This window comes from Rhinoraja longicauda, chromosome 25, assembly GCF_053455715.1.
Source record: "Rhinoraja longicauda isolate Sanriku21f chromosome 25, sRhiLon1.1, whole genome shotgun sequence".
NCBI classification, from domain to species: Eukaryota; Metazoa; Chordata; class Chondrichthyes; order Rajiformes; family Arhynchobatidae; genus Rhinoraja; species Rhinoraja longicauda.
Genome location: NC_135977.1, coordinates 25760862 through 25779017, shown reverse-complemented (window position 1 = coordinate 25779017; position 18156 = coordinate 25760862). Strand labels below are relative to the sequence as shown.

The 18156-nt window shown below is 44.6% G+C and overlaps 1 protein-coding gene across 1 annotated transcript in view; it reads left to right on the top strand.

Annotated features, from left to right (window-relative positions):
* Positions 1-18156, top strand: part of cabp7a (calcium binding protein 7a) — a 92348-nt gene that overhangs the window by 130 nt on the left and 74062 nt on the right. Inside the window, 4 exon segments of the mRNA XM_078421718.1 lie at positions 1-116; positions 119-155; positions 157-200; positions 1712-1855. The exon segment at positions 1-116 is cut by the window's left edge and continues 130 nt beyond it. Coding sequence (XP_078277844.1) covers positions 59-116; positions 119-155; positions 157-200; positions 1712-1855 — 283 coding nt within the window. The 5' untranslated portion in view covers positions 1-58.

Sequence of the window (18156 nt, the reverse complement as noted above, 5' to 3'; positions counted from 1 at the left end):
CTCCGAGTGCCGATGCATTGCAGGTGACCGCGAGGGTCGGGTCTCTCAAACTCGCCGTATGAAGACCAGGTTGAAGAGCTTAAACACATCCAACATGCCGATGCACCCAGTGACCGCCACTTAATGTACAGAGGCATCTACACCATCCCGACATCCTCACCAACCAGGACCCATAGATATACCCGAGGACGAGCTGGAAGGTTAGTGTGCGATGTCCTTGCTCTTCATTTCACATCTTCGCCGTGTTACCCGAGAGGGCGGTGAGATTGGTCCCTGTGCTATTGTCACCAAGCTGCGGGTCTACCACCATCTCAAACTGGTACCCTGGACGAGTGTGGTCTTTCTTTCCCGTAGTTAATATTGGAGGATCGTGCCTTGAGGCGAGAGATAGAAGGGGTTGTGGACAGAGGGCGAGTGTAAAGACATGCAGTGAAAAAGCCCCGAGATCACAAACACTTATGTGTTAATGAAGGAGAAAATAAGGTCGCAAGCAATCGTGTAAAACTCTGCCTTGCAAACCAAGCCTTGGTATTCAACGCGCGTCGGCCACCACAGTTGGCATTTGCTGTTGTTGGGTGGAAATAACTAAGACAATGTCTCTCTCCCAGGTTGGGATTCATTGGTTTTTATTCTTAGGGGTTGAACTATCCGAATGCATCTTCTGGTTAGAAGCGCCCACTCGTTGTTTACACACGGTTGGATATCTTCACACTTTAACGCGCCAGCCCCCCTCCCAATACATCCCTAGAAAATGATCACAAGCAGATGTCTGAAGAAGGGTCTCGACCCGAAACGTCACCCATTCCTTCTCTCCTGAGATGCTGCCTGGCCTGCTGAGTTACTCCAGCATGTTGTGAAATAAATACCTTCGATTTGTACCAGCATCTGCAGTTATTTTCTTATACAAGCAGATGATTGAACCGTAACTGGGCGTCCCAACTGTTCCTGCACTTTACGCTGGATTCCCAGTCCATCTCCTCCCGTTCTGTGGACAACTTTGACCGGCGATTTAAATTCGTCGTGGATTCAGAGAGCCTTGATACCGTGTAAAAGCCCCCCACCCTCCCCCTGAACAGCCCCCCTGCTAAATATACACAGGGTTGATTGCATTCATGCATGAAACCCCCGGCGTCTTTGACAATTCTGTCACGATTGCCTTCACGAATTAGTTCCACAGGTAAATGCTGAGGAGAGCGACAGATTCAGTAATGAATCTTGTAAAGGTCTTCCAACTCAATAACAAGCTTGGGTCGCTGAACAAAAATCGATGCAAAACGACTCGAGTTATCGGACTTTGGTCTTTATTTTTCCCCAGACGTGGGCAAAACATATATATGACCGCAATAATATCAATCGACTTATATATAGTCCGCTTCCTAAATATGGATGCAACTTATATATAACCGCAATAATATCAATCGACTTATATATAGTCCGCTTCCTAAATATGGATGCAACTTATATATGACTGCAATAATATCAATCGACTTATATGTAGTACGCTTCCTAAATATGGATGCAACTTATATATGACCGCAATAATATCAATCGACTTGTTGTACGTTAACCTCAACACAGATTTCATTAAACTAGGCAGACAGCATTCTTGTATAGATTCCATTCCTTCTCTCCCGAGATCCTGCCTGACCTGCTGAGTTACTCCAGCATTTTGTGAATAAATACTTTCATTAAACACAGTTCCTTTCTACAGAAATTCGGGAGGCTTTTAAAGTCTTTGACCGCGATGGAAACGGGTTTATCTCGAAGCAGGAGTTGGGAATGGCGATGCGTTCTCTGGGCTACATGCCGAATGAAGTGGAACTGGAGGTGATAATCCAGCGACTGGATATGGACGGTAGGAGGCAGACAGCATTCCTTCTTGTATAGATAGTGTTCAGACTCTCTCTTTCTCTCGCAGGACCTGCACTGTGCTTCGGAGTTACTCGTGTGTGTTGTTCATTGCAGATAGACACAGAATGCCGGAGTAACTCAACGGGACAGAGTTACTCCAGCATGTTGTGCCTGTCTCCCGTGTAAACCAGCATCTGCAGTTCCTCCCTACGCTGTTCCTCGTTGCAAACGTTTTGATCAGAAACTGGTCTGAAGAAGGGTTCTCGACATGAAACGTCAGCCATTCCTTCTACCCAAAGACGCTGTCTGTCCCGCTGAGTTACTCCAGCATTTCATGTCTATCTATAATATAAGAAAATAACTGCAGATGCTGGTACAAATCGAAGGCATTTATTCACAAAATGCTGGAGTAACTCAGCGGGTCAGGCAGCATCTCAGCATTTTGTGAATAATACCTTCGATTTGTGTCCAGTCCCTGTCAGTTTAAGCGACTGGTAAAAGTTTATTCAATTGATCATCGGAATTCGATAGCATGGAACCAAGTGGGTTATGGAGAGATCACTGTTTAATTACATTATTTAGGGGAATAAAAGGGGGCATTGGATTGCAACAGGTTTTATATTACAATGATGAAACTTGGCTGAACTAAATGACGTTGGGTCGGTGCGTTAATATTGAAGGGGTGAAAGTAGATACAATAGGCCAGGATAGAACAATGGGAATTGGCCTTTGTGTCAATTAGTCGATGATGGTCCAAACCTTCACACCGCCTCTACGTCCCGTTTGATGTCTCGTTTTTCACACCTTACCCTTCCATATCTCTGTGTCTCCCTCGCCCCGGACTCTCAGTCAGAAGAAGGGTCTCGACCCGAAACTCTCCAGAGATGCTGCCTGTCCCGCTGAGTTACTCCAGCATCTTGGGGTCTCGCCACGGATATCCAATTCTCTGCCTCGAGAAATGTGGCCTCGTTGTTGCAACGAACTGCCCCAATGTTGCCGATCTAACTCAACACAGCCTGGCCCTCACGCCTGGAGACCATCGGTGTACAAAACGTTGGCCTTTCTTGGCCATCGACAACCGCAAAGTTGTTACAACGGAATGGAATGATAAAGGGAAGGGTTGTCCTGAAGGAACTGAGCAACTGGTGTTATATATCATCATTATCATCATTTCCCTTTGTCAAAGAAAAATCCATGGCGTAAGTTGGGCGCAAGGTATTTGTCCAGTCGCTTGTTGCACTGATGTAGTTTCCCAGCCTCCGATGTGTCAAAGTCGTGTAAGGTGGGTGGACTCTCGGGTCGGGAAAAAGAGTCCTGACCTGAAACGTAGCCCATCTTGTTTTTCTCCATAGATGCTGCCTGGCCCGCTGAGTTACTCCCAGCACTTTGTGTCTACCTTTGGTGTAAACCAGCACCTGTAGGTCTTTGTTTCTCCAACAGGCCCTTCTGCCCGACTTGTCCATGTCGACCGAGTTGCCCGTCTACACTACCCACACCTGTTTTTCCTGCATTTGGCCCTGGCTCTCTGTTCCCTGGTCTTTTCCTATCGATCTACCCGTCCCATTACCCCTTTAACCAGATTGCACCTGCTTCGTACCACCTTCTTACCACCTTCTCCAACAGGTTAGGCAGGAAATGGTTTTGGGTAGACTGATGGGACTGAAGGCTGATAAATCCCCAGGGCCTGATGGTCTGCATCCCAGAGTACTTAAGGAGGTGGCTCTAGAAATAGTGGAAGCATTGGAGATCATTTTTCAATGTTCTATAGATTCAGGATCAGTTCCTGTGGATTGGAGGATAGCAAATGTTATCCCACTTTTTAAGAAAGGAGGGAGAGAGAAAACGGGTAATTATAGACCAGTTAGTCTGACATCAGTGGTGGGGAAGATGCTGGAGTCAATTATAAAAGACGAAATTGCTGAGCATTTGGATAGCAGTAACGGGATCATTCCGAGTCAGCATGGATTTACGAAGGGGAAATCATGCTTGACAAATCTACTGGAATTTTTTGAGGATGTAACTAGGAAAATTGACAAGGGAGAGTCAGTGGATGTGGTGTACCTCGACTTTCAGAAAGCCTTCGACAAGGTCCCACATAGGAGATTAGTGGGCAAAATTAGGGCACATGGTATTGGGGGTAGGGTACTGACATGGATAGAAAATTGGTTGACAGACAGAAAGCAAAGAGTGGGGATAAATGGGTCCCTTTCGGAATGGCAGGCAGTGACCAGTGGGGTACCGCAAGGTTCGGTGCTGGGACCCCAGCTATTTACAATATACATTAATGACTTAGACGAAGGGATTAAAAGTACCATTAGCAAATTTGCAGATGATACTAAGTTGGGGGGTAGTGTGAATTGTGAGGAAGATGCAATAAGGCTGCAGGGTGACTTGGACAGGTTGTGTGAGTGGGCGGATACATGGCAGATGCAGTTTAATGTAGGTAAGTGTGAGGTTATTCACTTTGGAAGTAAGAATAGAAAGGCAGATTATTATCTGAATGGTGTCAAGTTAGGAGGAGGGGGAGTTCAACGAGATCTGGGTGTCCTAGTGCATCAGTCAATGAAAGGAAGCATGCAGGTTCAGCAGGCAGTGAAGAAAGCCAATGGAATGTTGGCCTTCGTAACAAGAGGAGTTGAGTATAGGAGCAAAGAGGTCCTTCTACAGTTGTACCGGGCCCTGGTGAGACCGCACCTGGAGTACTGTGTGCAGTTTTGGTCTCCAAATTTGAGGAAGGATATTCTTGCTATGGAGGGCGTGCAGCGTAGGTTCACTAGGTTAATTCCCGGAATGGCGGGACTGTCGTATGTTGAAAGGCTGGAGCGATTGGGCTTGTATACACTGGAATTTAGAAGGATGAGGGGGGATCTTATTGAAACATATAAGATAATTAGGGGATTGGACACATTAGAGGCAGATAACATGTTCCCAATGTTGGGGGAGTCCAGAACAAGGGGCCACAGTTTGAGAATAAGGGGTAGGCCATTTAGAACGGAGATGAGGAAGAACTTTTTCAGTCAGAGGGTGGTGAAGGTGTGGAATTCTCTGCCTCAGAAGGCAGTGGAGGCCAGTTCGTTGGATGCTTTCAAGAGAGAGCTGGATAGAGCTCTTAAGGATAGCGGAGTGAGGGGGTATGGGGAGAAGGCAGGAACGGGGTACTGATTGAGAGTGATCAGCCATGATCGCATTGAATGGCGGTGCTGGCTCGAAGGGCTGAATGGCCTACTCCTGCACCTATTGTCTATTGTCTATTGTTAGACACAAAATGCTGGAGGAACTGTGCGGGTCAGGCAGCGTCTCTGGAGAACATGGATAGGCGACGTTTCAGATTGGGACCCTTCAGACTGAAAGTAAGGGGACCCCTGACCCGAAATGTCACCCATCCTTTTTCTCCAGAGTTGTGGCCTGAGCCGCTGTTACTCCAGCACTTTGTGTCCATCTTTGGTATAAACCAACATCTGCAGTTTTTTGTTTCTGCATTATCTTGTTTCATATATCCACCACATACATGGTGTAAAAAAACAACTTTCCCCTGGGCTCTGGTTTAAATATTCTCCCTCTCATCTACATCTTACGTCCTCTAGTTTTAGACTCTGCCATCCTTGGAATAAGACTGTGAGTCTCTGTGCACAATTACATTATTTTCTTACAAACAGCCAAGTACAGTATCACCCTGCCACCCCTGATTAGCAGTTGTTACAGAAATAGTCCACTGAGCCCGCATGAAGAGGGGGGCCATGTTTGGCGCCATTTTCCAAGCCCAGACCACGCTCCATTTGTTATAAGAGGTGCCCCCGACTCAGGCAAGCCCCAGGCTGCTGCAAGGCCTCCAGCCCTTGATCAACCAGCAACTGATGTCCTCTTCTCGCCCGTCCACCCTTGTTCCCCGGGGCACCTCCCGTAGCTGACCAATCTCTAACACTTTTCTTCAGTCTGAAGAAGGATCTTGACCCAAAAAAATCACCCATTCCTTCTCTCCAGAGATGCTGCCTGTCCCGCTGAGTTTCTCCAGCATTTGGTGACTATCTTCAGCGCAAACATGGGCAGCTTACAACCCAATGGTGTGAATATTGATTACTCGAACTTCAAGTAACCCCGGCATTCCCTCTTTTTCCATCCCTCCCCCAGCCCAAGTCGCACCAGCTTCTCGTTTCCACCCAACAAACAGTTAACAGTGGCCTGTTTCCTTAATCATCGTTTTTTTGTTGCATATCTTTCATTCACTGTTCTATATCTCTCTACACCATCTTCCATATCTCTCGTTTCCCTTTCCCGTACCTTTCAGTCTGAAGAAGGGTCTCGACCCGAAACGTCACGCATTCCTTCTCTCCTGAGATGCTGCCTGTCCCACTATGTTACTCCAGCATTTGGTGTCTAGCTTCAGTGTAAACCAGCATCTGCATTTCCTTCCTGCACAAATCTCTAACGCTTCCTCTTTCATGGTACATACATGATCCAGACTATCGATGTACACCTCTCCTAACTCTCCATCCACCTCAGTGTGTTCCCCTTGGTGAAAACTGACACCAAATATTCATTCAGGACACCACACTTATCCCCTGGCTCCACACAAACACTTGCCGCCTAGTCCCTGAAAGGCATCCTCCTCACCCTCCACACCCTCCTGCTTCTAATATATTACTAATCCAAAGCACTACAATTTAAAAATCTATATACTAAAACTCTCGTTTGTTTGTTTGTTTGTTCCTGAGCTACAGCCAAAACAGTACACGATAGCACGACAATTTTAGGCCCACCTTACTCACCGTCGTCCCTTTGGTGCTAATGGAAGGTTTCATTGAAATCTGTGTTATATTTTTTAAGTTATTCACATTTTAAAGTTTAAATCCATCTCCTAGGGAGGAGGGGGGAGGGAGGGAGGGAAGGAGGGAGGGGGAGGAGGGAGGATAAGGGGTGTTGAGGGAGATGGTGGGGGAAGAGGGGGAGGGGAGGGGGATGGGGTGGGTGGGGTTAGTGGGGAGGGGGGGAGGAGAGGGTGCTGCACCAATGCAGGAGAGGTTTGGGCTCAACGGGACCACTTGGTCTAGTTGAAAATATATTTCTGTTTCAGTGTCTAAATGATCAGCGTACTGTATGCAATGTTAAAATGATTGATTGGATAACACCAGACTCACGTGTCAGTCAGATGGCCACACACCTATGTGTCAGATTAATGGAGGCTGGGAATTTCTGACAAGAAACTAAATGGCCGTGTGAAGCAGAATCTGAAATTGGTGCCAGTGTAGTGGAAAATATAACTCACACTTCTAACAGGCACCTTAAAGTGCATGATGGGCTCAAATAAATTAAGATCGTCTCCAAGCAGTAAGTCAGAAATTGGCAAAGGTTAAATCACAACTATAAAAATGAACATATAACATAAAGTTTAAAGATGACTGGATTACACAAAGTGAAGGGTAGTGGCTCGAAGGGGTGGAATGAAGTAACACAAGCACCGGGAAAGCAAGGAAGACTCTGAAGAGATGAAAGTACAAAACTAGTTCTCACTATCGTGGAAGATGGACACAAAGCGCTGGAGTAACTCGACGGGTCAGCCAGCATCTCAGGAGAAAAAAAGATGGGTGACGTTTCGGGTCGGGGCTCTTCTTCAGACTGGAAGTAGAGGGGAGGGTACTGGAGGTAGGAAAAAGGTCAGAACAAGGCAGGGCCGGCAACAGATGACCAAGGAAGGGGTGGAGCCCATAATGGTCCAATGTTGGCTGAGGAAGAGGTGATAACACAGGGATACTGGAATGCAAACAGTGGAACTAGAAGGACGATCGGAGTGGGGGAATGGTGGGAATGCAGCGGTTACTTGAAATTAGAGAAATCAACTTCCCTACCGCTGGGTTGTAAGGTGCCCAAGTGAAATATGAGGTGCTGTTCCTCCAATTTGCGTGTGGCCTCACTCTGACGGTGGAGGAGGCCCAGGACAGAAAGGTCAGTATAGGAATGGGAAGGGGAGTTGAAATGTTTGGAAACCGAGAGATTGTATAGGCCATGGCGGACTGAGAGTAGGTGCTCAACGAAACGATCGCCGAGCCTGTGCTTGGTCTTGCCGATATATAGGAGCCCACACCGAGAACGACAGATACAGTAGATGAGGTTGGAGAAGGTGCAAGTGAACCTGCACTGTCTCACTACAATAGCAGAGATTCCAAAACAGAGACGTTTTCATAAGGTCATAGACATAGCAGTAGAATTAGGCCATTTGGCCCATCAATTCCCACCGCTGATCAATCATAACTGATCTATTTTTCCCTCTACACCCCATTCTCCTGCCTTCTCCCCATAACCTTTAATGCCCTTCCTAATCAAGAACCTATCAACCTCTGTTTTCAAAATATATTTTAACTGGTTGTAGCCAGCATACGGTGCACAGTATGATTACTAAATCCAACCATCCTCGAAATTTATGTAATTCTAAAGATTTGGGAGATTTCTTCAAAAACTTGAATTGTTGAGAATGCAATACGACCAGGACAGATGAATGTAATAGCGGGAACATTTTGATATTTGGTATATCTGATACATTTGGAGAGCTCACTAATTAGTATGCTACAATATCCTGAAAATAGCACAAAGGATAAATGACCAACTAAGCTATAATAATAATATGCCTTTATTGTGTTGTACTGTTCGTACAATGACAATAAAGGCATATTATTATTATTATTATTAATTTTGTTTGTGTTGGTTTGGAAGTCAATGTCGGCCTGTGTATTAGGAGAACTTCATCTTCCATTAATGCTACTTTTATTTTCACCTGAATAGCCAGAGAGGGCCATCAATTTAATGATTCATTCAAATGCACCAAGTTGGACATTGAAGCGTGCTTGCATGCATCCATGCGGCTTGGAACCCAGGCTACCCAGAAGCATAGGTGCAAGCACGGACTTGGTGGGCCGAAAAGGCCTGTTTCCGGCTGTATATATATGATATGATATGATATGATAAGCCAAACTGCCATTGTAACTCAACAATAACACATTGGCTCTATGAACATGAAATACTGCATTCATGTGTTGCAATTTTAGTATGTTGCACAATTGCAAATTATTAAATGAAAATTAAAATAATTGCACGCACCAGGGAATAATTGGAAATAAACAGTACAACGAGATCTGGGTGTCCTAGTACATCAGTTACTGAAAGGAAACATGCAGGTACAGCAGGCAGTGAAGAAAGCCAATGGAATGTTGGCCTTCATAACAAGAGGAGTTGAATATAGGAGCAAAGAGGACCTTCTGCAGTTGTACAGGGCCCTAGTGAGACCGCACCTGGAGTACTGTGTGCAGTTTTGGTCTCCAAATTTGAGGAAGGATATTCTTGCTATTGAGGGCGTGCAGCGTAGGTTTACTAGGTTAATTCCCGGAATGGCAGGACTGTCATATGTTGAAAGACTGGAGCGACTTGTGTTCTTGTGTTCTTGTGACTAGGCTTGTATATACTGGAATTTAGAAGGACAAGAGGAGATCTTATCGAAACGTATAAGATTATTAAGGGGTTGGACACGTTAGAGGCAGGAAACATGTTCCCAATGTTGGGGGAGTCCAGAATAAGGGGCCACAGTTTAAGAATAAGGGGTAGGCCATTTAGAACGGAGATGAGGAAAAACTTTTTCAGTCAGAGAGTTGTGAATCTGTGGAATTCTCTGCCTCAGAAGGCAGTGGAGGCCAATTCTCTGAATGCATTCAAGAGAGAGCTAGATAGAGCTATTAAGGATAGCGGAGTCAGGGGGTATGGGGAGAGGGTAGGAACAGGGTACTGATTGAGAATGATCAGCCATGATCACATTGAATGGCGGTGCTGGCTCGAAGGGCCGAATGGCCTCCTCCTGCACCTATTGTCTATTGTCTAAATACAGCGCCGCCCTTGGTTACAAATGCCCAATTTATAGACACCCAGGACATTTGACCAAAGGTTTTAGAGACCAATTGGATGGATGGAGATGGATGAGGAATTTCATGTGACAAAAACAACCATTGGATTGAATTAGAATAGAATTAGAATTTAGGTTTATTATTGTCATATGTGCCGAGGTACAGTGAAAAACTTTCTTTAGCATGGTGTTCAAATAGATCAGATACACCATACATCGATATAAGAGAGCAGAATATTGTTCTCAGAAAGGCCGAGCGCTGTGAGACTGCAGGGATCTGCCAAGTGAGAACAGGGCTTTCCATGTACCTTCTTGAGTAATGCTGGGACTCTATAAGGCGCTGGTCAAGCCGCATTTGGTATATTGTGAGCAATTTTGGCCACCATATCTGAAGAAGGACGTGCTGGCTCTGGAGAGGGTCCAGAGGAGGTTTACAAGAATGATCCCAGGAATGCACAGGTTAACCTATGATGAACATTTGTCAGGCCTGGGCCTGTACTCACTGGAGTTTAGAAGAATGAGGGGGGACTTCACTGAAACAGACAGAGTAGTGAAAGACTTGGATAGAGTGGGTGTGGAGGGGATGTTTCTACTAGGGGGAGAGTCTAGGACTAGAGGTCACAGAATTAAAGGATGTTCTTTTAGGAAGGAAATTAGGAGAAATTTCTTTAGTCAGATGGTGGTGAATCTGTGAATGTTTTTACCACAGAAGGCCGTGGAGGCCAAATCAGTGGATATTTGTAAGGCAGAGATAGATAGATTCTTGATTAGTAGAGGTGTCAGAGGTTATGGGGAGAAGGCAGGAGAATGGGGTTAGGAGGGAGAGATAGATCAGCCATGATTGAACGGCAGAATAGACTTGATTGGCCGAATGACTCTCTAACTGTCACATGACCTTATGAGCAACAACAACTGTGGTATGGGTCAAACTGAGAAGACTCACCACTTTGCTCACCGAGTCTGCAGAACTACATTCTGCACTCTGGATCTTTCCCCTCAGCTGCTCCTCGCGCGCCTGTTTCTTTTGCCGTCACGCCTCTTTCCGTGATCCTCTCCAACATGATACTTTTCTTCATTTCCAATTTAATCAACTGTGTGGTTGACAGACAGTTCTCAGACCCTGCCGTAACCTGAAAACTGCCGTGCAGACAGTTCTGGAAACCCTCAGCAATAGACAATAGACAATAGGTGCAGGAGGAGGCCATTCGGCCATTCAATGTGATCATGGCTGATCATTCTCAATCAGTACCCCGTTCCTGCCTTCTCCCCATACCCCCTGACCCCACTATCCTTAAGAGCTCTATCTAGCTCTCTCTTGAATGCATTCAGAAAATTGGCCTCCACTGCCTTCTGAGGCAGAAAATTCCACAGATTCACAACTCTCTGACTGAAAAAGTTTTTCCTCATCTCAGTTCTAAATGGCCTACCCCTTATTCTTAAACTGTGGCCCCTTGTTCTGGACTCCCCCAACAATGGGAACATGTTTCCTGCCTCTAACCTGTCCAACCCCTTAATAATCTTATACATTTCGATAAGATCTCCTCTCATCCTTCTAAATTCCAGTGTATACAAGCCTAGTCGCTCCAGTCTTTCAACATATGACAGTCCCGCCATTCCGGGAATTAACCTAGCAAGTCAGACAGTGTCTGTGGAAACGGAAACAGAGTTAGCAGTTCACTTCAGGGACCATGTGTTTTTATTCCAAGTTAATTAATCTTCAGCCTCGAAATTAAAAATTATAATTCAGGATCCTTGTCACAGTTGACATGGAAACAATGTGAAGCATATACACCAGCTAATCAATTAACTGAAAATAATTTCAATTTAGGAAGTTTGCTAATCTCTGAATAACTGACCAATGATCTCCTTAATGAGGCAAGGCAATATAGGAAGGGGTTAAAGAGAAATAGGCCAAATGCAGGCAAGTGGCACTAGCTGGCAGAATACCAGATTGGCCCGCATAAAGGTGGGCCAAAGGGCTTATTTCTATGCTGTCCAGTTCCATGGCTTTACAACTCTATGATATCATGACCGTTTAGTTAGATAATTGCACCACACTCCACAGTATCTCTAAAAGTTTGCAAAGGAAGAACATTAAACATGGTTGCTTGGCCACCAGGAGTCATGCAATTAACTAACAACTTTGAACATTAGCTCCTTCCTCTTAAAAGACTGGACAAGAACGGTTATGGGCCAGGTGCAGTCAAATGGGACTCACTCAGTGAGGCAACTTGGTCAACATGGAGGAGTTGGGCCAAAAGGCCTGGCATAGTGCTGTACATCTCTGTGCCTCTATGACTCATTCCATTCAGTGTCATTGATCTCCATCATTGATCAATTTGATCCCATCAGTTGATCGTTGCAAGATCCCAGACAGCGTCATTGATCTCTGAGTCATTCACTAAGATGGTGACAACAATCTCCTTCAGCAATGATATCATTATTTGCAAATTTTCCAAAGTTAATTGCATGCATAACACCTGTCTCTGATAATTGCTTGAAAGGCTTACTGCTGTGTAAAAACCTACATTGGAATTTATTAAATGGCATTAACACTTCTCAACTTGTGCAGAACATCTGGGCAGATATTTACAATACGTTGTTAAGTCAATGAAAAAAAAAACCACTTGCTACCTATTGAAAACTGACCAATGCTACCCAAAGAAGAGTCTCGACCTGAAACGCCACCCATTCCTACTCTCCAGAGACGCTGCCTGACCTGCTGAGTTACTCCAGCATTTTGTCTCTATCTTCGAAACTAATCTTTTACTTTGATTCACATAGAACAAATTAGACTCCTATTTATTTTAGGCATAATAACTGTGGGTCTTGAGGACAGGAATCTGAACGTTAAATGACTTTTTAAAAATTAAACTATACATTGATCAGTACTGTTGGGATTTTTAGGAGCAGGCAATGAAAAATGGCTTTGTCAACGGCCTCCATATCCCGTGAACGGATTAAATAAAAAGTATTCACAGGTTCGATCCTGACTACGGGTGCTGCACTGTAAGGAGTTTGTACGTTCTCCCCGTGACCTGCGTGGGTTTTCTCCGAGATCTTCGGTTTCCTCCCACACTCCAAAGACGTACAGGTATGTAGGTTAATTGGCTGGGTAAATGTAAAAATTGTCCCTAGTGTGTGTAGGATAGTGTTAATGTACGGGGATCACTGGGCGGCACGGACTTGGTGGGCTGAAAAGGCCTGTTTCCGGCTGTATATATATGATATATGATATGATATGAAAACCAAAATTATCGGTATTGAGTCATCCACTTAATAAGCCAAGTAGGAATGAGAATGAACACTAGCCTAACCAGTGTCACCCAGATCATATCATATCATATCATATCATATATATACAGCCGGAAACAGGCCTTTTCGGCACTCCAAGTCCGTGCCGCCCAGTGATCCCTGTACATTAACACTATCCTACACCCACTAGGGACAATTTTTACATTTTACCCAGCCAATTAACCTACATACCTGTACGTCTTTGGAATATGGGAGGAAACTGAAGATCTCGGAGTAAACCCACGCAGGTCACGGGGAGAACGTACAAACTCCTTACAGTGCAGCACCCGTAGTCAGGATCGAACCTGAGTCTCTGGCGCTGCATTCGCTGTAAAGCAGCAACTCTACCGCTGCGCTACCGTGCCGTCCCTCGAATTGAATGAATGAATGAATGAATGAATGAATGAATGAATGAAGAGATAATCTGTGTGTGGCAATTTGTGTCCCATAGGACAAGTTATAAATTACAAATTATTTCTTTTAGTTTTTAGTTTTAGAGATACAGTGCACAAAAACAGGTTCTACAGCCCACTGAGTCCATGCCGATCAGCGATCATCTGTACACTAGTTTAGTTTAGTTTAGTTTAGTTTAGTTTAGTTTAGTTTAGTTTAGTTTAGTTTAGTTTAGAGAAACAGCGAGGAAATAGGCCCTTCGGCCCGACGGGTCCACGCTGACCAACACTAGTTCTATTCTACACAGTAGTGGAAATTTACAGAAGCCAATTAACCTAGAAACCTTCATGTCTTTGGAATGTGGGAGGAAACTGGAGCACCCGGAGAAAACCCACGTGGTCAAGGGGAGAACATGCAAACTCTCAAAATGTACAGACAGCACCAGTCAGAATTGAATCCGGGTCATAGATACATAGACAATAGGTGCAGGAGTAGGCCATTCGGCCCTTCGAGTCAGCACCGCCATTCAATGTGATCATGGCAGATCATCCACAATCAGTACCCCGCTCCTGCCTTCTCCGCATACTCCTTGATTCCGCTAGCCCTAAGAGCTCTATCTAACTCTCTTTTGAATGCATCCAGTGAATCGGCCTCCACTGCCTTCTGAGGCAGAGAATTCCACAAATTCACAACTCTCTGTGTGAAAAAGTTTTTCCTCATCTCAGTTCTAAATGACCTACCCCTTATTCTTTAACTGTGGCCCCCTGATTCTGGACTCCCCCAACATTGGGAGCATGTTTCCTGCATCTAGCGTATCCAATCCCTTAATAATTTTATATCTTTCCATAAGATCCCCTCTCATCCTTCTAAATTGCAGTGAATACAATCCCAGTCGCTGGCGCTGTGAGGCAGTAACTCTACCACTGTGCCACTGTGCTGCCCAAAATTTGTTCTTGCATTACCATCATTACCATGTCCTTACATCATTCCCTTTGGAATTTCAGATGTACAAAGTAATTTATGCGATGGTATTTCTGATTTTGATGGAAATGAAATAGGCATGAACATAGTTAGAAAGAGTCCCTCTCATGCTGCTTTGAAGAATTTTGCTTTCCTAAAATTATATAATGAAAGATCAGCAAACTTTGAAAAGGTTTGCTCAGTTTCCGCTTGTCAAAGGTAATTTATTAGATACCTGTGAAATAGGCTCAGTTACATAGAAAATCAAAAGAAAGGTATTTTTGTCAGTCACACAGAGCATGATTAAGCTTGTGAGCCAGGAAGGTTGTGAAGTGTCAAACAACCTTGCAATAAGTCTGAAGAAGGGTCTCGACCCGAAACATCAGTCTGAAGAAGGGTCCCGACCCGAAACATCAGTGTCTGAAGAAGGGTCTCGACCCGAAACGTCACCCATTCCTTCTCTCCCGAGATGCTGCCTGACCCGCTGAGTTACTCCAGCATTTTGTGTCTACCTCTTGCAGTTACATGGCTTCGTGAAACATGGTGTTGTACGGATCCGTAATCAAACAAATTTGACACTTGCTCTCACCAGAAGATATTAGGAAACATAAACAAACGCTTGATCAAAAATTACGGGTTGAAGCAGAGACTTAAGGAAAGACAGGTAGTAAGTTAGCAAGGTTTAGAGAGCTGAAGGCATCTTCACCCATGATAGAACAATTAACTTCCAGAATAATGGTAAGGCCAGAATTAGACCGACACAGATGTTTCAAAGGGTAGACGGGCCCTTTGGGATTATAAAGGTAGAGACGAGAGGTCTGTAAAAACGGGTATGCATTTTAACACTAAGCGGTTGTTCAATTGGGAACCGCTGTATGTCAAAAAGCATGGGGATGATTGGTGAATGGAGCTTGTCGTGAGATAGGACAGTCTTTAATAACCTCAACTATTAGAGAATTAAATAGACTATGGATTAATTTTATCAGCGATCATGGCTGTAGAAAGGGGTATAAGAAAATAACTGCAGATGCTGGTACAAATCGAAGGTATTTATTCACAAAATGCTGGAGTAACTCAGCAGTTCCTGCTGAGTTACTCCAGCATTTTGTGAATAAATGGCTGTAGAAGGTATCATTGAGTAGTTTAGTGTTCCATGTGTGCAATACATAAACTTTGGGTGCAGTTTAAAGTAACCCACTCACCAGAAACGGACAGGATTGAGTCATGAGAAACTGCAGACGCTGCAATCTTGAGTAAAACACAAAGATGTGGAGTAACTCAGCAGGTCAAGCAGCATCTCTGGAGGGACTGGACGGGAGACATTTCTGGTCGGGAACCTTCTTCAGACCACTCAGGTTGGGAGTGGTGAAGGTTCAGTCTGAAGAAAATTCCCGACCCAAATCATCGTATGTGCATTCCCTCCCAAGATTCCGCCTGACCTGCTGAGCCTTTCCAGCATGTTGAGTTTTAGAGAGGATTGAGCCACCTGTCCATGATTACAACTGACACAATTTTACCAATTAGCAAAGTCATGGACAGTAAATAGAAACAGAAAATGCTGGAATTACTCAGCAGGTCAAGAAGCATCTGTGGAGAGAAACACGGGCATTCCCATTGTTCTCACCACCCCTCCCCTACTCTGCAACTTAAATTACATTTAGTTGCTAAGTTGCTTAGTTCCGGTGAAAGGTCATTGATCTGCAACTTTTACCCTGTGCTTTTCCCTGGAGCTGCTGCCTGACCTGCTAAATATTTCCCACTCCATTTTTATTTCAGACTTGCAGCATCTGCAGTATTTTGCTTATTATAAATTGCAAGAATGTAATAAAATTCCAATCCTGCTGGTTTTCTGCCGGACAAATTAGACAAAAATAGTGTCATGGGGAGGGTAGGGTGGTCAAACAGGCTTTTGACACATTGGCCTTCATCAGTCAGATAACTGAGTGTAGAAGTTGGGAGGTCATGTTCCAGTGGTATAAGTTGTCGGTGAGGCCACATTTAGACCATTGTGTTCAGTTTCGGACACCATTTTATCGGGAAGATGCTGTCAAGCTGGAAAGGGTGCAGATAAGATTTACGAGGATGTTGCCAGGACTCGAGGGTCTGAGCTATAGGGAGAGGTTGAGCAGGCTAGGATTTTATTTCTTGGAGCACAGGAGGATGAGGGGTGATCTTATAGAGGTGTACAAAATCATGAAAGGAATAGATCGGGTAAACACGCAGAATCTCTTGCCCAGAATAGAGGAATCGAGAACCAGAGGACAAAGGTTTAAAGTGCAGGTGGAAAGATTTAATAGGAGCCTGAGGGTTGACCTTTTTACGCAAAGGGTGGTAGATGTATGGAACGAGCTGCCGTAGGAGGTAGTTGAGGCAGGGATTACTGCAATGTTTAGTAAACATTTAGACAGGTACATGGATAGGAAACGTTTTGAGGGATATGGACCAAACGCAGGTAAGGTGGGACTAGTGTAGATGGGGCATGTTGGTCGGTGTGGGCAAATTGGGCCGAAGGGCCAGTTTCCACGCTGTATGACTCTGTAACATAGATCTGCAGCATGTGGAGAGGTTTTAAGTCTGCAGGAGGATCATGAGTCACAAGTGTCTTCTGATGCACGAAGATGTGCAGAGGCAGCCAGCTCTGTGTGATTCATTACTGATGACAATGAAGACCACCGCGGTCATCATGAAGGACAGCTCGGCAGACAGGATAGTGCACACTTTTATTGTTGCGTAAAACAATAACCAGAGACTGCGACTGTGTTCATAAATAATGCCAGGGTCATACTTTGGTGGATTTAACGTGGTTTGATGATGATGGGATCCAACATGGAATCAGGCCATTTAATCTCTGCATCCCCAGCTGAGTTGATGTTTATCCTCCACCCAATCAGCACATCTAATCCAGCAACATCTTATTCTCAAGTGTCTTTATTGGCCTTTTCTTCAACCATCAATCTTCAATGTTAACCTCTTGTTGTTAAAACGTTAACCTCTGCTTCAAACACCACTTCAATTCCTGCATTCCTTTGCTCCACGTAAAGAAAGCGTTACTGTGTCCCAGATCTTTCACGTTTAGACTTTGCTGCAGACTTTAGAGATACAGCGTGGAAACAGGCCCTTCGGCCCACTGAGTCCAACCAGCACTGACCAGCGATCCCCATACACTGACACTTATCCTATACACACTAGAGGCAATTTACCATATTACCGGAGACAATTAACCTACAAACCTGTACGTCTTTGGAGTGTGGGACAAAGCTGGAGCACCCGGAGAAAACCCATGCAGTCACGAGGAGAACGTACAAACTCTGTACACACGGCACCCGTGATCAGAATCGAACCCGGGTCTCTGGCGCTGTAAGGCAGCAGCTTTACCGCTGCGCCACCGTGCTGCCATTCTTTTAATTCAGATCACAAATGTAATGTTCACAATGTAATCACGTTTATTCCATCCCTACCTTCATAACTTTAAATGTTCCTGTCAAATCATCCCCTCTTATCTCTTTTCATAAAATTATTTCCAATTGTTTTCTTATATTTGGCAGCCCCGTGCCAAATCCTATGTTGTGGGCTGTTGGTTCACCAGACTCCGCTTTGTAGTGGAGCCTAAACTATGTACAGTATGCCAGCTGTGGACCTTATGATTTTGTTTAGATTCATCATCGCATCTTGGCATTTAGAATTCACACCTCTTGCCATCATACTCAGTATCCTATTAACTAGTTTTACAGCCTTATTTAGTAGAAGAGAGATTTTAATGTCTTGTAAAATTGAAA